The following is a 17,979-nucleotide window of genomic DNA, read 5'->3' as shown; positions in this document are numbered from 1 at the left end:
CACAAGACATGGAACCTGAGTTTCCATTTATGTATGAATGGATAAAGAAAACACAGGGTGGGGGACGTCCCTGGCAGTCCAGTAGTTAAGACTCCCCTCTCCCAATGCAGGGGGCACGGGTTCGATCCCTGGTCAGGGAACTAAGATCCCGCATGCTGCACAGTGTGACCAGTCAGAAGGAAGGAAGGAAGGGAGGGAGGGAGGGAGGGAGACAGAGGAAAAAAAAAAAGGAAGAAAGGAAGGAAGGAAGGAAGGATGGGAGGGAGGGAGGGAGGGAGGAAGGAAGGAAGAAAGGAAGGAAGGAAGGAAGAAAGAAAGAGAGAGGACTTCCCTGGTGGCGCAGTGGTTGAGAATCCGCCTGCCAATGCAGGGGACACGGGTTCGATCCCTGGTCCGGGAAGATCCCACATAATGCAGAGCAACTAAGCCCATGCGCCACAACTACTTACCCTGCGCTCTAAAGCCCGTGTGCCACAACTACTGAAACCCGTGTGCCTAGAGCCCGTGCTCTGCAACAAGAGAAGCCATCACAATGAGAAGCCCGTGCACCGCAACAAGAGTAGCTCCCCGCTCGCAGCAACTAGAGGAAGATGGCACCCAGCAACAAAGACCCAACTCAGCCAAAAATAAATAAATAAACAAATAAATAACATTTAATTAGAAAGAAAGAGAAAAGAAAACGTAGGGTGTGTGTATGTGTAAAATGGAATACTGTTCATCCACAGAAAAGAATGAAATCTTGCCATTTGCAACAACATGGATGGACCTGAAGAACATTAGACTAAATGAAATAAATCAAAGACAAATACCATATGATCTCAATTACAAATGGAATCTAAAACAACAACAACAATAACAATAAATTGAGCTCATAGATACAGAAAACAGATTGGTGGCTGCCAGCTGTGGGGAGTAGGGGTAGGAAGGGTGGGCCAAATGGGTGAAGAGGGTCAAAAGGTACAAACTTCCAGTTATAAAACAAGTCATAGGCATGCAGTGTACAGCACAGTGACTATAATTAATAATACTATATTTCATACTTGAAAATTGCTAAAAGAGAAAAGCCTAAAAGTTCTCATCATAAGAAAAAAGTTTTATAACCATGTACGATGACAGATGTTAACTAGATTATTGTGGTAATCATTTTGCAATATATACAAATATCAAATCATTATGTTGTATGCCTGAAATATAATATGTCAATCATACATCAAAAAACAAAGAAACAAAATCCCAGCAGTGGATGCAGGGTCACACCAGGGATTGAAATGAGAAAAGTTCTAGTTGTCATTTTTACTTTGCCAGTTGGAGTAAGTTTTCAACTAGTAAAAAGTGGAGCAGATCCCGGAAAACAAAACAAAACAAAAAAGCAAAGATAAAAGATAGAAAGTTAATAAGTATCCATCTCATGTTGAAGGCGGGGCGGGGGGGGGGGGGGGGGAATAACAACAAAAGCAAGGAAACCAAATGAAAAAAAAAGAATCGAAATTAATGAAAGAAAAAAAACCCATAAAACAGAACCAGTGGCACCAAAAATCAGTCCTTTGAAAAGACTGATAAAACTGGCAAACATCTGCAGAAGATTAACTAGGAAATCTAGGAAGCAGCTGGATATAAAAATACATGAAATCAGAAATCAGAAGCTCAGAACAAAAATCAGGTTTGGAACTAAAGATCTGGAAGTCTTGAAAATACTGATGGCTCTTTGGAGCCCTGGACAGAAATGAGAAGAGAAATAGGATGAGGAGGATTTTACTGTATTAAGGTGGCAGAGTAAAGATTTTTCTGTCCCTTCTCTCCCTAATATAAGGAGAAAAGAAAAAATTAAAAGAGTCCATCTTCATTCATATGAGAGTAGTTGTGAAACTACAAACCACAATACAGGAAAATGGAAAGCCAATGAAAGAATAATAAACACTGCTAAAATGAGGAAGATTAAACTTAAGTGCCCAGCAGAAAGAACAATGAGAAGCAAACCCATTTGTCCCACAGAACCCCAAAAGCCTGAAGAACTGGTGGCACCAGATGAAAAAGGCAGAGGTCAGGTGGGGCACAAAGAATGGAATAATATGCAGAAGTCTGCAGAAAAGGACAGTTGGATTCCCAAGTCACATCCCCAATCCTGCATTTCCCATCAGAAGACGGAAAGTTTATTCTTTCAAGGAACTGAATACACAAGGGAAACACAAGACACAGGGAGGGGAATAGGTGTAGTGTCTACTGAAAATAGGGGTAAGTTTTCTTTATAAACATATCAAGCCAATAAATAAAAAAGGAATGAATGAATTTTTTAAGTCACCATTTTGCATTACCTAATGAATAAATGGATCCTTGCACTGAGCATCAGTAGCTTCTAATCGTGCACAATGAACACCCAGACATTATATGCTTCTTGACGGGAGAAGACACCACACCTATGAGGTAGTCTTGCCCCCACCCCAAAAAACAAACCTCAATCTGGTAAGGCTCTAGGTCTAGCCACCAATTTATAGGAAATGCAGAGAAATAAATGGTCAGCTACCCAACAGGGATATAATCAGCAAGATCCAGGCTGGGAAATCTGCATGTTAAATGACCTGGTTTCTTTAGCAAATAACAGGAAGGGGAGGGAGGGAGGGAAGAAAAGAGGGAGAAAAGAAGAAAGCAAGGAAGGAAAGGTTGAGATGCAAGCTGGAACCTGTAAGTGAAAAAGATTTAAAACATTTATTTTTAATTTGGCAAAACTAAACTGTAATCTTTAAGAGGCATGTTTGCATAATAAGACTAGAAAGAAAAATAAGTTATCACCACAAAAGTCAGGATGTGATTACCTTTGAGGGAACAGAAGACTTGAAATTTGGGCTTCTGCGTTGGCTGGCAACATTCTATTTCTTGACCTGGGATTGGTTACAAAGACCTTCATGTTATAATAATTTATTAACCTATAAATTTATTTTATGCAGTCTACATATGTGCTTTGTCTTATACCTCTGAAAAGGGTTTTGTTAAAAAAAAAAAAAAACTATAATATCCTCAGAAATCTGAGAAAATACTGCATCCATGAAGTAAGATACTGTGAAAGGGAGAATAATAACAAGCTCTAAGAAATGAAATTACAGCCAAAATAAAAAACTCAATAGAACAAAAACCAAAACTATCTGAAAATAGCTAAGAAAATCAGAGTATCAATCTAAGAAATCTAACATGTGACTAGTAAAAGTACAATAAACAGTAAAAGAAATAGATAGAAAATTATCAAAGGAAAAGTAGAAGAAAACATTCTAGAACTGAAGGATAAGAGTCATCAGATTGAAAAGGTAAATCAAATGAAAAAGACTCAGGCCAAGAAAATCAAGGACAAAGATATTATGCTTAGAAAGGCAACTTACAAAGGACTGAGAATAGGAATGACATTATCATTACAGCAACATTAGAAGCTAAAAGACAATGAAACTACTCATTTAAAATTCTGAGCGAAAAATAAATTGGGTGAAAATCAACTTTATAACCAGCCAAATTATCAATCAAGAGTGAAGGTAGGGACTTCCCTGGCAGTCCAGTGGTTAAGACTCCGCCCTTCCACTGCAGTGGGCGCGGGTTAGACCCCTGGTCGGGGAACTAAGATCCCACATGCCTCATGGCCCCCCCCCCAAAAAAAAAGAATGAAGGCAAAATAAGAGTATTTTCAGGTCTACGAAGTCTGTAAGACTTGTCCCCAAACACACGTTCTTTGGCCCTGACAGAAGACACCAAAGAGAGGAACTAAACCAAATAAAAGGCAGACATAAGATACAAGGAAGTCAACATAGCAGACAAGCAAAGGGATGACTGTGAAGGCAAGCCCCAAGACAACATCTTTTAGTGAGCTACGAGTCCAGATTAGAGCAGAACTCCAGAAGAGCTCCAGGAGAATATCTCTAAGAAATATAAACGCAACTGATAAATAACAGATTGACTGTGGAAAAGAACTGCAAGACATCTTACAAACAGTGGAAAGATCTGTGAAGATTTCAATGTTCAAAGAAAACTAAGTAAATTTTCATGAGACAATTTTTAAACCTAGCTGTATGAGAAAGAAATAGAATCCTAGAGATAAGAGCTAAAAACAGCTAACAAATGCCTGACATTGTTCTAAGATCTTTGCATATGTTAACTCACTAAAGCCTCACCATTACTTTGCCGTATCATATTCTATGTGGCTCATATGTGAACTATTTTTATATAATCATACAAAGGTAAACAGGTTTTGATATTTTTTATATAACCATATTGAAAGAATGGAGGAAGAGGCTATGAGAGAAATTCCTCATCCAACATCACAGGAAGAAAATGCCTAAAATTGGTGAATCAAGGCAAAGCAATGGGGACTTCCCTGGTGGCGCAGTGGTTAAGAATCCGCCTGCCAATGCAGGGCACATGGGTTCGATCCCTGGTCCGGGAAGATCCCACATGCCGTGGAGCAACTAAGCCCATGCGCCACAACCACTGAGCCTGCGCTCTAGATCCCGCGAGCCACAACTACTGAAGCCCACACGCCCTAGAGCCCATGTGTGGCAACTACTGAGCCCGCGGGCTGCAACTACTGAAGCCCGCATACCTAGAGCCTGTGTTCCGCAAAGAGAAGCCACTGCAATGAGAAGCCCGCGCACTGCAACAAAGAGTAGTCCCCGCTCGCCGCGACTAGAGAAAGCTCGCACACAGCAAGGAAGACCCAACACAGCCAAAACTAATTAATTAATTAATTAAGGCACAGCAATGGGACTTCCCTGGTGGTCCAGTATCTAAGACGCCCTGCTTCCAATGCAGGGGGCCTGAGTTCAATTCCTGGGCAGGGAACCAGATCTCACATGCCTCAACTAAAAGATTCCACATGCCTCAACTAAAAGATTCCGCATGCCACAACGAAGATCCCGCATGCCGCAACTAAGACCTGGCGCAGCCAAATACATAAATAAATATATATTTTTAAAAAGACACAGCAATGTTTTATTTAGAAATATAAAGAAGAAATAGCTATAAGTTAAAAATAGTTGCCTCTAAGAAGGGTAGAGGGAACAGATAAAGCAACTGCATCTTTTTGGTTAAAAGTTTTAAAATTTTACAACTATTTGATGTTTTATACTCGTAGTAAGTAATACTTTGATGAATATTAGAAATTAACTTTAAAAATATAGAAAATGATAAAAGTGAAGAAAAACTCTTGGTAACATCAACATCCACAGCAGTGTTTCCCAAAGGATATCCTCTGCAATAACAGTTCTACATGAAAAAAGTAGAACTAAATGTAGTTCTACTTTTTTCATGCAGTTGCTACATGAAAAAAATAATACCATGTAAAGTGGGGGGCTTTTTCACAAAGGATTACTTTGAAGGCTTTAATATGTTATGACACACTTTACAGTTTTTCCTTAACATTAGACCACAGAACTCCCCACACTCCCTTCCCCTTGAACCAGCTCAAAAACCTACTGTTTTAAGTCAGCAGTTCTCAAATGTAATTAGGTCTATAGACCAGTGTCAATCTATAACAAAGGAAAGCAAGGACAATATATTGAGCTTTAATTGAGTTAAAATTAATCACCTTACCGACCATTCTGTATTTTGAGAGCATATCCTTCTTACATTCTTAGAGCTGAAATACCTCTTCTTTTACGAAATAATGGTGATATGTGGCAGTTTTTTAAAACATTTTTACTTCCCAAAATAAAAAGCTGGCAACCCTAGGTCAGTACACTACCTTCATCCCACCAAGAAAAGCTAAAGGTCTGTGCAAGTCAAATCTGGGAATCTTCAGAAAACTCTTTTACTCAAATGATGAACGAAAGAATCCTCTGAGGAAAGGAGTCACCACAGAAATAGAAAGATAATACAGAGAGAAATATCATAAAAAAAAAAAAAGACAACTAAGAAAAAGGAGAAAGTAGCGTATCAGATGTACCTAATAGGTTAGGTAAAATAAGTAATAAAAACTGTTTATCGAAGTTAACAATTCCAGTCGCATATGATCATTGAGCTTAAATGCCAGACAACACGGGGTTTAGAAGCAAAGACTAACAGGCTAAGTTTAGCTTACTCTTTCTAAAAGCTTAGCTCCTCAAGGAGGTAAAAAGACATTTTGGGATGGGAAAAAATCTGAGCATTAATACAAGCTACTGGTTGCAAGAATGAAGAGGCTGTTGAAACTAGATTATTTTTTAACCATAAATATTCATATTCTAACAAACCTATTCTCTTACTTTCATACACTGATGATTAAGTCTGAATCTTCCGTGTAAAACATATATTAAAAACAGACTCAAACAATTTTCTAGAAATTTATGACCTAATAACTTCAAACAAATGGAATTTGCATTTCAAATTACAAGTGAAAGAAAATATTTTGCTTTCTAAAACTTTACACAGTGTCTGGCACCAAGTAGGTACTTAATAATTATCTCTTGAATAAATTAATGAAAGCCTATACTTACCAGTACACATACTACTTAAAAAAAGAAAAATCCACCTATCAGGCAAATATCACTATCCTATGAATACACATATGCTACACAAAAAGCCAAAAACTCTTTTTAAATTGCCCTTAATTTCACCTCACTTGAAGACAAACTAAAAGCAGAGGCAAATTCTCCACCCCAACCTCAGGTTCGGCCTGTGCCCTGTAGAGTTAAAAATAGCTTAGCCAGCTAACAGGTCAGGCAATGACAGAAGTGTTTACAATTTCAGTGAGTGTGGCTTTGGCTCTCTTCATGAAATTATAGAAAATATAAAAACCTTAAAATTTAGGATAAAGTACCAGTTTTATAGAACACTTCTGTATGCTCAGGCTTTTGCAACAAGTATATAATATATTGTGATCACAAAAGATTTTTATAAACTATTAAAAAGGATGGTTAACTTTTTTAAAAATTGTAAATGACACTTATATTAATATATCAAGTGTTTTCAGAATGGCAAAGAAATACCAAACATTTAGAGAGAGTATAAGATTTCAAGAATATACTGGATTTTTTAAAATGACAGTTGGTTAAGTCTTTTCATCACAACATCCACAGTCATCTAAACTATTTGTGCAAACAGAAAACAGAATGTCTCCACAATGACATTTTATTATTACCTAGTAATATTAGTTTGCAGATCTCTGATGATATGTTAGTTGTGAGATGATTAGTTATTTTGCATAGAAGTTAGTTATATTGCATACAATAGATAGCAAGTAACTATAGATTTAAAACACCAAAACCAACAATGCTAATAATATACATAAAAACCATAGATAACTGTGAGTTAAATATATATTCACGTTCAAGTCCAAAACTGGTAAGGTTAAATGAAACTCCACTAAAAATTCAGCCAAAAATGAACTGAATGGAAAGTTCAGAATTTTCATTGTAATCCTGCAAAATTTGGTCCTAAGACCAAACAGAACTGCGGTATCCTTGCTGCAAGCCAACAATGCCCTAGAGTTAAAAAGTTCCAATTCCTAAAAGAAAAATATGAACTGGATCTTGGATAGTACAACAGAACAGACAGATTTTAAAGGGCTTGAAAACATCTTCATCTTATTATACTGTTTAACTTTCTCAGGATCACTCACATCTCATTTTTTCCTAATAACAATGCCATAAGATAGGAAGGGGAGACTACTCTTCCCTTCAACAAATAAGAAATCTGTAACTCAGAAATAAAAATCACTTCCTTGACTAACACAATATTTTAAGTCAACTATACTCCAATAAAAATTTTTAAAAACAATCACTTCCTTGAAGATCTAAAGAAAGTCACATCGTCTCTGAAACAGATGAAGTTATTCTAGATATTTGTCATTTTGGATCCCAAATACGAAATGAAGTCACAAAATATAGTGGGAAGGCCAAGAACATTTTCAGACTTAACAAGTGGTGAAATCAGGTCATTCATTACCACTAACAAGCCTTCTGTCCATAGTATATTTAACCACAAGGCTTCCACAAGCCTAATTTACCAATGATGAAATGTCTTTCTGGAGATAGTTCAACTTGCATGTTAAGTTTCCTGGGTAAGAACAGCTGGCTGTCCCTGATTCTGACACAATAAAAAGTTCAAAGACAACCAACTGTCTCTGTTTTACTTTTTCAAACTTCTGCATATAAGAGTCTCATACACATAAATACAAAAGGACTTTTATAAATAGTTCCAACACTAACAAAACTGGGACATTAAGATATTTACGGACTTCCTTGGTGATCCAGTGGTTAAGAATCCGCCTTCCAATGCAGGGTATGGGGAACCACATGCCGCAGGGCAACTAAGCCCGCACCCTCTAGAGCCTGTGTGCCACGACAAGAGAGCCTGAGCACCGCAACTACTGAGCCCGCGCACCCTAGAGCCCGCGTGCCACAACTAGAGAGAAGCTCGCGCGCCGCAACAAAAGACCCCGCATGCTGCAAATAAGACCCAATGCAGCCAAATAAATAAATAAATGAATATTTTTTTTTAAAAAGGTATTTATTAGGCTAGGGAACTATATCCAATCTCCTGGGATAAACCATAATGGAAAAGAATATTTTAAAAAAGAATGTATATGTGTATATAACTGAGTCACTCTGCTATACAGCAGAAATTAGCACAACATTGTAAATCAACTATACTTCAATAAATTTTTAAAAAGATATTTATTAGGCTAAAAATGCTACAAATAAAGTATCACATGTTACTTTTCTCCTCTCATAGGAGTATTACATCCTTGCATCTCAATATCTAGCCATACACTCCACCTTTCAATTCTTCAAAACCAAGATCTTTCCCACCCAAGACATTCATACATATTGTACCTACTCCCAAAACTGCCCACCCCAACTCCTCCATTTTTTGAATAGCTGATTCTTCTAAGTAATTATATCAAAATAGTTGCACTCTACAATACTATCAGAGAAGTCTTATTCTTTAAAGCACTTATAGCATATTTACATTTCTTTTTTCTTAATTCTTTATTTTGAAAGTTGTCAAATATAGTCAAAACATAATAATCATCAGTATACTCTTCACCTAGATTCACCAATTAATATTTCACATTTCTCTCCCTCTCTCTCCAACACACACACACACACATTTTTTGCTGATCCATTTGAAAGCTGCAGACACCATGACACTTCACCAGCAAATATCAGCATGTACCCTCTTAAAACAATGATCTTTCTCCTATGTAGCCACAAGACCATTATCCTTCGCAGCAAATTTAACATTAATATCATCACCTAATGTACAGTCCAAATTCTCCCATTTGACACACAAAAAAAATGTTCTTAAAAGCTTTTTTCAAAACCTAGGATCTTAGTCAAGGTTCACACATTGCATTTGTCATGTCTCTTTTGCCTCCTTTAATCTCAACTTTATCCCTGTTCTTGTTTTGTTGTTTTGTATTTTTAACACTCAACATTTTTTCATGTCAGCTATCTTGGTAGCATGCTACACATTCTGGATTTGCCTTATCCTTTCCTCATGATTAAAGTTAAACAGTTTTAGCAAAAACACTACATAGGTGATACTGTGTGTTTACTTGTTTCCTGTGTGTATGTGTCTGTGTGTGTCTCCATCCTCCAAAATACTGCACACTCCACAAAAGCAGTGAAAATGTCTATGCTGTTCCACAATATATCTCTAGCATCTAAAACTATATCCCACATTATAAGGTCCTCAATAATATTTGTTGAATAAGAAAATAAATTCTCCATAGCATATAGCACTAAATTATAGTACTTTCTTCAAGATGAGCACCCAACAGATATCTGTTGATGTTTGTTCATGATTAAAAGGTAATGTAAAAGATACATGCACCCCCAATGTTCACAGCAGCACTATTTACAATAGACAAGACATGGAAGCAACCTAAATGTCCAATGACAGATGGATAAAGAAGATATGGGTGTGTGTGTGTGTGTGTGTGTGTGTGTGTGTAATGGAATATTACTCAGCCATAAAAAAGAAATAATGACATTTGCAGCAACATGGATGGACCTAGAGATTATCATGCTAAGTGAAGTAAGCAAGACAGAGAAAAAAACAAATATTGTATGATATCACTTGTATGTGGAATCTTTAAACAAAAAAATGATATAAATGAACAAGAAAACAAACTTGTGGTTACCAAGGCGGAAAGGGGGGAGGGCTAAATTAGGAGTTTGGGATTAACATATACACACTGCTATGTGTATAGATAACTAGCAAGGACCTAAAATAGATAACTAGCAAGGACCTACCGCATAACACATGGAACTATACTCAATATTTTGTAATAACTATAAGGTAAAAGAATCTGAAAAAGAAAAAATATATATATAACAATCACTTTACTGTACACCTGAAACTAACACAACATTGTAAATCAACTATACTCCAATAAAAATAATTAAATTTAAAACCTCACAAATCCTTGTTTTTAAAAAAAAAAAGGTAATGTCATTAGGATCCAAAACTACATTATGAGGAGAATATTTTGAAATTCAGTATAAATGTATTTTTAGTACTAGGTAAGCGTTCTTAACCAGAGCTGCATAAACTACTCTTCGAATAGAGAATTCATGAACTGCTATCAAAAAGTCCTCAACTGTCAATAGAGGAGTTCAAGTTTCCATAAAGAAACTTTAAACTGTGAGGAGGAAATGATGATCTCTCTTCTCATTGAAAACTGGTTTATTTTGTTTCTATATGTTTAAAACATCTTAATATCATAAAACTATAATTCTTAAAAAAAAAAAAAACCTCACCTAGGAATAGTAAAGCAGCAGTATTTGTGCCAGATAGTCCTCAAAGAGCTGAGTTCTTTTTTTGGTGTGTATTAACAACTTAGCTTATGTCTAGTTATAGCACCTAAGCTTTTTGAAAAATATGTGTTTACCATTTTTCTCCTACGTACACACTTTCGGAAAGAAGAACTTGGCGGAAGGTCTGCTTGGGCACTCAATTCCTTCACTCACAAGGTAGAGTCTAATCAGAGAAAAAAGAAGCTACAAATATTAAATACCTCAACTTTCTCCCACCCCTTTTCCCCTAAACCTATCCACAAAAGCAAGTACCTAATAAGCTTCTCTAAGAAAGAAAAGCCTCTTCTCTCCAGTATGAGAGCGAGATCTCGCATTGAGAATCTCACTTTACCAATTATTTCCTTTCCTTTATTTTAAATCTCCAACTCTCCTTGGTGTAAATCTGCCATAACCAAAATCAAATTAAAAACAAACAAAAACAACAAAAGTCTTTACAAACTACATCTCCATTTTTCTCATTCTTTTCACCAATAAACTTTAAAAAGCACACTCCACTTAATCCATAGCAAATTGACAGTCCTAATTAACAGTTGCATCAAAGACCTCCAAATGACTCAATACCAGACAATGCTCTAATTTCAGTTCTCATTGTACCTAAATCTTTACATAATAACTGATGATCATGACATACTGCTTGAAATTCACTTCTCTTAGTTTCTAAAATACTCCTCACCCCTAGTGTACGACTCTTCTCTCCCATCTATCTGACATTTCCTGTTACTGATTTTTCCTCCTTTGCCAACCCTTTAAATGGTGGAGTTGCCTAGGGTTCCCTCCTCTTGTGCTACATGTTCTGCTTGTCCTAAGTAGTCATGTTCTCCTAACGCTTCACCTAATTTTTGTCTGTTGACAATTTCTAAATCTTTCATCTCCAGCCCCATCCTATCTCAAAAGCTTCTGACCCTCATTTGGAACTGCCCACTAGACACCTCAACCTGGATTCTCCCAGCACCTTTAACTTAACAAAACTAACATTCTCTTCAAATTCCTCCCCTTTCTCCAGTATTCCCTATCTCAGCTAATTCCATTACTATCTGACCATCTCTATCTAGAAATTTGTTATCCTTGATTCCTCCCTAATCCTCTTCCCTAACCCTCCAAATATTCACCAAATCCTGCTGATTCTCCCTTAAAGACCACCTCCCAAATATCACCTATAACCACAGCCTTATTTCAGATCATTATCAGCTCTCACCTGCACTATTACCATCAACTCCTAACTGATCTTTTTGCCACCAACCCCACCACTTATTTAATGCACTTTCAATTTGCTGTAAGGAAAACCTGTTTTAGCCACTCACTCCTTTGCTTAAAGAGCTCCAGTGGGCCCTATGCCTAGAGAAGTCATTAACTAAAGGACATATAATTTTCACATTTTAACTCTATGAAATGCAAATCTGCCTTACAACTGCTGGTAACTCCTAATCACTAACTAGCCAAGCAGCAGCAGCAAAGTACTCCTCACTGCCAGTGCATATGCATACAATAAGAACACCAGCATCAAAACATAGAGAATGGGTATCAGAAGCCACTGGGGAGAAAATATTAGAGAAAATACTGAGGCACCTTCTATCCCTCCGGGAAACAAATGATTATGGGTGAAGTCAGGGTACACATAGTAAATCAGACATGTTCAGCTGGTCTCCTAAAGTGAGAATCAAGAAAAGACCTGCTCTACTTCACTATAAACCTGCAATAGAGACCATCACCAATCTTTATATAATTATTTTAATTCTTATATAGATTAGTTTAGGAAATACTATCACCAATATTCATGATGGCACCAAAATTGACACTGTGAGGGAAAGCTATGCTATAAAACTCAAGTACTGATTCAGAATCCACACACACACACACAAAAACTATTAGAACTAATAAATCAGTTCAGCAAGGTTGCAGAATACAAGATTAACATACAAAAATCAATAGTGTTTCTATATACTAGCAATGAACAATCAGAAAATGAAATTAAGAAAAAATTCCATTTGCAATAGTACCAAAAAGAACAAAATACTTAGGCATAAATTTAACAAAAAAGTGGAAGGCTTGTACAATGAAAACTACACAACAGACAGAGGAATTAAATAAGACCTAAATGAATGGAAAGTCATCCCATGTTCATAGATGTTAACATTGTTAAGATGGCAATACTTCCCAAATTGACATAAACATTCAATGCAATATCTATCAATATACAGGTGCCTTTTCTGCAGAAACTGACAGATCTTAAAATTCACATAAAGCAAGAAACACAGAATACCTAAATAACCTTGGAAAAGAATGACAAAACTAGTTTAAGCACGCCCCAATTTCAGAACTTAAAGCAAAAGTAATCAAGATGTTATGATACAGGCATAAGGACACATAAGTGGAGGGAATGAAATCAAGAATCCAGAAACAAACGCTTACGTTTATGGTCAATTGATCTTTGAAAAGATTGCCAAAACAATTCCATAGGGAAAGAAGAGTTTTTTAACAAATGATTCGAGGGAACTGGTATTCACATGTAAAAAGAATAAAGCTGGACACTTACCTCACACCATACACAAAAATTAACACAAAATAGATCATAGACTAAATGTAAGAGCTAAAACTATATAATTCTTAGAAAAAAAGCACAGGAGTAAATCTTTGTGACCTTGTGTTAGGCAATAGTTTCTCAGATATGACATCAAAAGCACAAGCAAAAAAAGAAAAAGGGATAAATTAAACTTCATCAAAATTAAAATCTTCTGTGCTTCAAAGGACACCATCAAGTGAAAAGACAATCCACAGGAGAAAATAATTGCACATCATACATCTGATAAGGGACTTGTATCCAAAATATACAAAGAATGCTTACAACTCTCAGTAAAAAGAGAAATAATCCAATTTGTTTTTAAATAGGCAAAGGACCTGAATAGACAGTTCTTCAAAGAAGGTATACAACAGGCCAATAACTACAGGGTTTAAAACATGCTCAACAACATTACCCATCGGGGTAATGCAAAGCAAAACCACGATGAGATACCACCGCACACCCACTAGGATGATTATAATCAAAAAGACAGACAAGTACAAGCAAGGATGTGGAGAAACTGCAATCCTTAGTTGCTGGTGAGGCTGTAAAAGGGTGCAGGGTCTTTGGAAAATGGTTTGGCAGTTCCTCAAAACTTTAAACACAGAGGTATCGTCTGACCCAGCAATTCCACTCCTAGCTACGTATCCAAGAGAAATAGAAGCATGTGTCCATACAAACCCTGTGCATGTATGTTTATAGTAGCATTACTCATAACAGCTAAAAAGTGGGGAAAAAAAAAACCAATGTCCATTAACTGATGAATAAACAAAATACATGTCTATATAATGAAATATATTTTAGCCATAAAAAGGAAATACTGATACATGCTACAACATGGATGTACCTTGAAAACAGTATGCTAGGTGAAAGAAGCCAAACACAAAAGGCCACAAAATGTATGATTTTACTTATATGAAATGTCCAGGATAGGCAAAACATAAACCCACAAAGTAGATTAGTGGTTTTCAGGGGCTAGGGGGAAGAGGCGGAAATGAAGAATGAATGCTAATTGGTATGGGGTTTCTTTTTGGGGTAATAAAATGTTCTAAAATTAGATTATGGTGATGATTCTACACTCTATGAATTTTTTTAAAAGACACTGAATTGTACACTTTAAAAGGATGAATTATAATGGCATATGAAGTATCTCAATAAAAATGTTATTTTTTTAACTGTTTTTTTTTTAAGTAATTCAAAACAAGCAAATTTTTAACAGAAAGAAGTCATAGAAATACCTTAACCCAATGTCCTTTATACTTTCCTTTTTATGTTTATACAAGAATGATAGATAATAAAAAGCTGTCTTTCAATCGGCATAAAATAAAAATTCTACATGATAAGATCTGTGTTCCAGCTTAATTAATAGGGCCTTTTCTTTCTAAATGATACACTAAATAGTAGCACATCCTGCAATTGTTGGCATCTCATAGTTGATGAAATACAGCATTTTACAGAGTTGTAATGAGTATCTTGGCAGGAAAAAACATTTTTCATTTTGTGTAATTATTTTAGTGCGTATTAAAAATATATTCATTCCTAAACTGATGGTTATTATAGAATAAAGCTAAATGAGTTAAAGTTAATATAAAGAAAACCATTTCGTAAATAATAATAGAGATACTCAGATATGGCAAGAAATCACTTTGGCAACAAAATTAAGTTTAAGAAACACATTGGTCAAAAGAATAAAGTTTAAATCCCTACAAAATATAAAATGCTTCCGTAAGTTAACCTCTCATACAATCCTCATTCCCACTCCCCAATATTCCAATCACAACAATAATTCATTATTTCTCATTATTCCTGTGAGATGACGTTGTCAACAGACCATAAAGGGCTTTATCTGTTACGTTTGGAGCTTATAAACATTACAGGCTCACTCAGTATTCACACGATATTGGTTCCAGGACCCCCACCCCCACCCCTTCTCCCCTGACCCCTCAGACACCAAAATCCAAGGATGCTCTAGTCCTTCATATAAAATGGTATAGTATTTGAATATAACGTATCTTCCCATATACTTTAAACCATCTCTTGGTTACTTATAATACCTAATACAATGTAAATGCTGTGTAAAGAGTTGTCAATGCAAGACAAATTCAATTTTTGCTTCTGGGAACTTTCTGGAATTTTTTTCCTATATATTTTCCATCTAAGGTTGGTTGAATCCACGAATGCAGAACTCCACAGATATGAGGGCTGACTGTATTTCTAAATCTTTTTTTTTTCCCCACCTTGGCCCAATGTTCCTGAAAATCCCATTAATAACAGCAACTCGCTACAGCAGGGGTCCCCAACCCCCCCGGGCCACGGACCGGTACCAGTCTGTGGCCTGTTAGGAACCAGGCCCCACAGGAGGAGGTGAGCGGCAGGTGAGCAAGCTAAGCTTCATCTGTATTTACAGCCAGTCCCCATGGCTCGCATTACCACCTGAGCTCCGCCCCTACTCAGATCAGCTATAGGAGCACGAACCCTACTGTGAAAAGCGCATGCGAGGGATCTAGGTTGCGCGCTCTCTATGAGAATCTAATGCCTGATGATCTGAAGTGGAGCTGAGGTGGTGATGCCAGCACTGGGGAGCGGCTGCAAATACAGGTTATCATTAGCAGAGAGGTTTGACTACACATAGACCGTAATAAATCAATTGCTTGCAGACTCAAATCAAAACCCTATCAGTGAGTGGCAAGGGACAATTAAGCTGCATCTGGTGGCAGGCTTTATAGTGAGTTGATGTACTTCAATTGTACAGTTGCACCTGGTGGCAGGCTTTAAGTCAGAATCCGACACTTATTTTAGTCCGCACATGGCCCGCCCATTGTTTTATTTACCACTTCCGTCCGCCCCTCTTTCCTGCACTGCGCACTTGTCTCAGTCAGCTTTGGTAAGTCCACAGGCTAACCCTAGCCAAAATGAGTAAAAAACAAACGTTGCTGGAGAGCTTCCTTGAAAAGGGGGAAGACCCGATGATGAGACAGCAAAAGACTCTAAGACTGCCAACAAAAAGAAAGCTGCATTTAAAAGAAAATACCAAGAATGCTACTAAAATTATGGGTTCATTGCAACAGGTGATTCACATTCTCCAAGCCCGCTTTGTATAATATGTGGCAACCGGCTATCCAATGAAGCCATGAAACCTTCAAAACTGCTTTGCCACATGCAGACCAAGCACCCTGCATTAAAAGACAAGCCTTTGGAGTTTTTCTAAAGAAAAAAACGTAAACACGAAGAACAGAAGCAATTATTGAAGGCCACCACTTCATCAAATGTGTCTGCACTGTGAACATCATTCTTTTTTTTTTTTTTAATATTTATTTATTTATTTATTTATTTATGGCTGTGTTGGGTCTTCGTTTCTGTGCGAGGGCTTTCTCTAGTTGTGGCAAGCGGGGGCCACTCTTCATCGCGGTGCGCGGGCCTCTCACTATTGTGGCCTCTCTTGTTGCGGAGCACAGGCTCCAGATGCGCAGGCTCAGTAATTGTGGCTCACGGGCCTAGTTGCTCCGCGGCATGTGGGATCCTCCCAGACCAGGGCTCAAACCCGTGTCCCCTGCATTGGCAGGCGGATTCTCAACCACTGCGCCACCAGGGAAGCCCGAACATCATTCTTAGTGGCTAACTGCATTGCTAAAGCTAAGAAGCCCTTTACCATTGGTGAAGACTGGATCCTGCCTGCTGCTAAGGACATTTGTTGTGAACTTTTAGGAGAGGCTGCAGTTCAAAAGGTGGCACGTGTTCCTCTTTCAGCTAGCACCATAACTAGATGAAATGACAAAACAGCAGAGAACATTGAGGCACAATTGTTAGAGGATTAACGAATCACCATGGTACACAATCCAGGTTGATGAGTCTACCGATGTTGACAACAAGGCAACAATGCGTGTTTTTGTTCGATATATTTTTCAGGAGGATGTGCATGAGGATATGTTATGTGCGCTTTTGTTGCCAACCAACACCAGCTGCACAACTATTCAAGTCTTTGAATGATTACATATCAGGAAAACTGAACTGGTCATTTTGTGTCGGCATGCACGGACAGAGCAGCTGCCATGACTGGACGGCTTTCTGGTTTCACTACTTGGGTCAAAGAGGTCACTTCTGAATGTGAGTCTACGCACTGTGTCATCCAGAGAAGTGCTGGCTAGCCGAAAAATGTCACCTGAATTTAACGTTTTACAGGATCTGATTAAAATTATCAACCACATTAAAGCACATGCCCTTAATTCACATCTGTTCATGCAGCTCTGTGAGGAGATGGACGCAGAGCACACACGTCTTCTCTTACACACAGAAGTGAGATGTCTTTCTAAACGTAGATCACTGGCCAGAGTTTTTGAGTTATGAGAGCTGCTCCAGAGATTTCTTTTAGAAAAACAGTCACCACTGGCAGCACATTTCAGTGACACACAATGGGTCGCAAAACTTGCTTACTTGTGTGACATATTCAACCTGCTCAACAAACTCAATCTGTCACTTCAAGGGAAAACAACTGTGTTCAGGTGGGCAAATAAAGTGGCTGCATTCAAAGCCAAACTGGAATTATGGGGGCGACGAGTGAACACTGGGATTTTTGACGTTTCAAACAGTAGCAGAGATTTTGAAAGAGACTGAATCAGGGCCTTCTTTCTCCCAGCTGGTGCATGATCA

General features: G+C 37.5%; 1 protein-coding gene across 8 annotated transcripts in view; it reads right to left on the bottom strand.

Annotated features, from left to right (window-relative positions):
- Positions 1 to 17,979, bottom strand: part of MTF2 (metal response element binding transcription factor 2) — a 79,632-nt gene that overhangs the window by 48,567 nt on the left and 13,086 nt on the right. Inside the window, exons 1-2 of one of the 8 annotated variants that reach the window (XM_036860562.1) lie at positions 6,447 to 6,708; positions 2,811 to 2,876 (exon numbers count right to left, since the gene is read on the bottom strand). The exons of 4 other annotated variants lie outside the window; for them this stretch is intronic. In XM_036860562.1, coding sequence (XP_036716457.1) covers positions 2,811 to 2,863 — 53 coding nt within the window. In that variant the 5' untranslated portion in view covers positions 2,864 to 2,876; positions 6,447 to 6,708. Of the gene's footprint in view, positions 1 to 2,810; positions 2,885 to 6,446; positions 6,709 to 17,979 lie in introns of those variants that run through there. 3 more of the 8 variants (XR_005020911.1, XM_036860579.1, XM_036860553.1) reach the window with 3 other exon arrangements.

The sequence above is a fragment of the Balaenoptera musculus genome, chromosome 1 (genome assembly GCF_009873245.2).
Source record: "Balaenoptera musculus isolate JJ_BM4_2016_0621 chromosome 1, mBalMus1.pri.v3, whole genome shotgun sequence".
NCBI lineage: Eukaryota > Metazoa > Chordata > Mammalia > Artiodactyla > Balaenopteridae > Balaenoptera > Balaenoptera musculus.
Note: the sequence above shows the minus strand (reverse complement) of the source record. Positions and strands in the feature narration are given on the sequence as shown.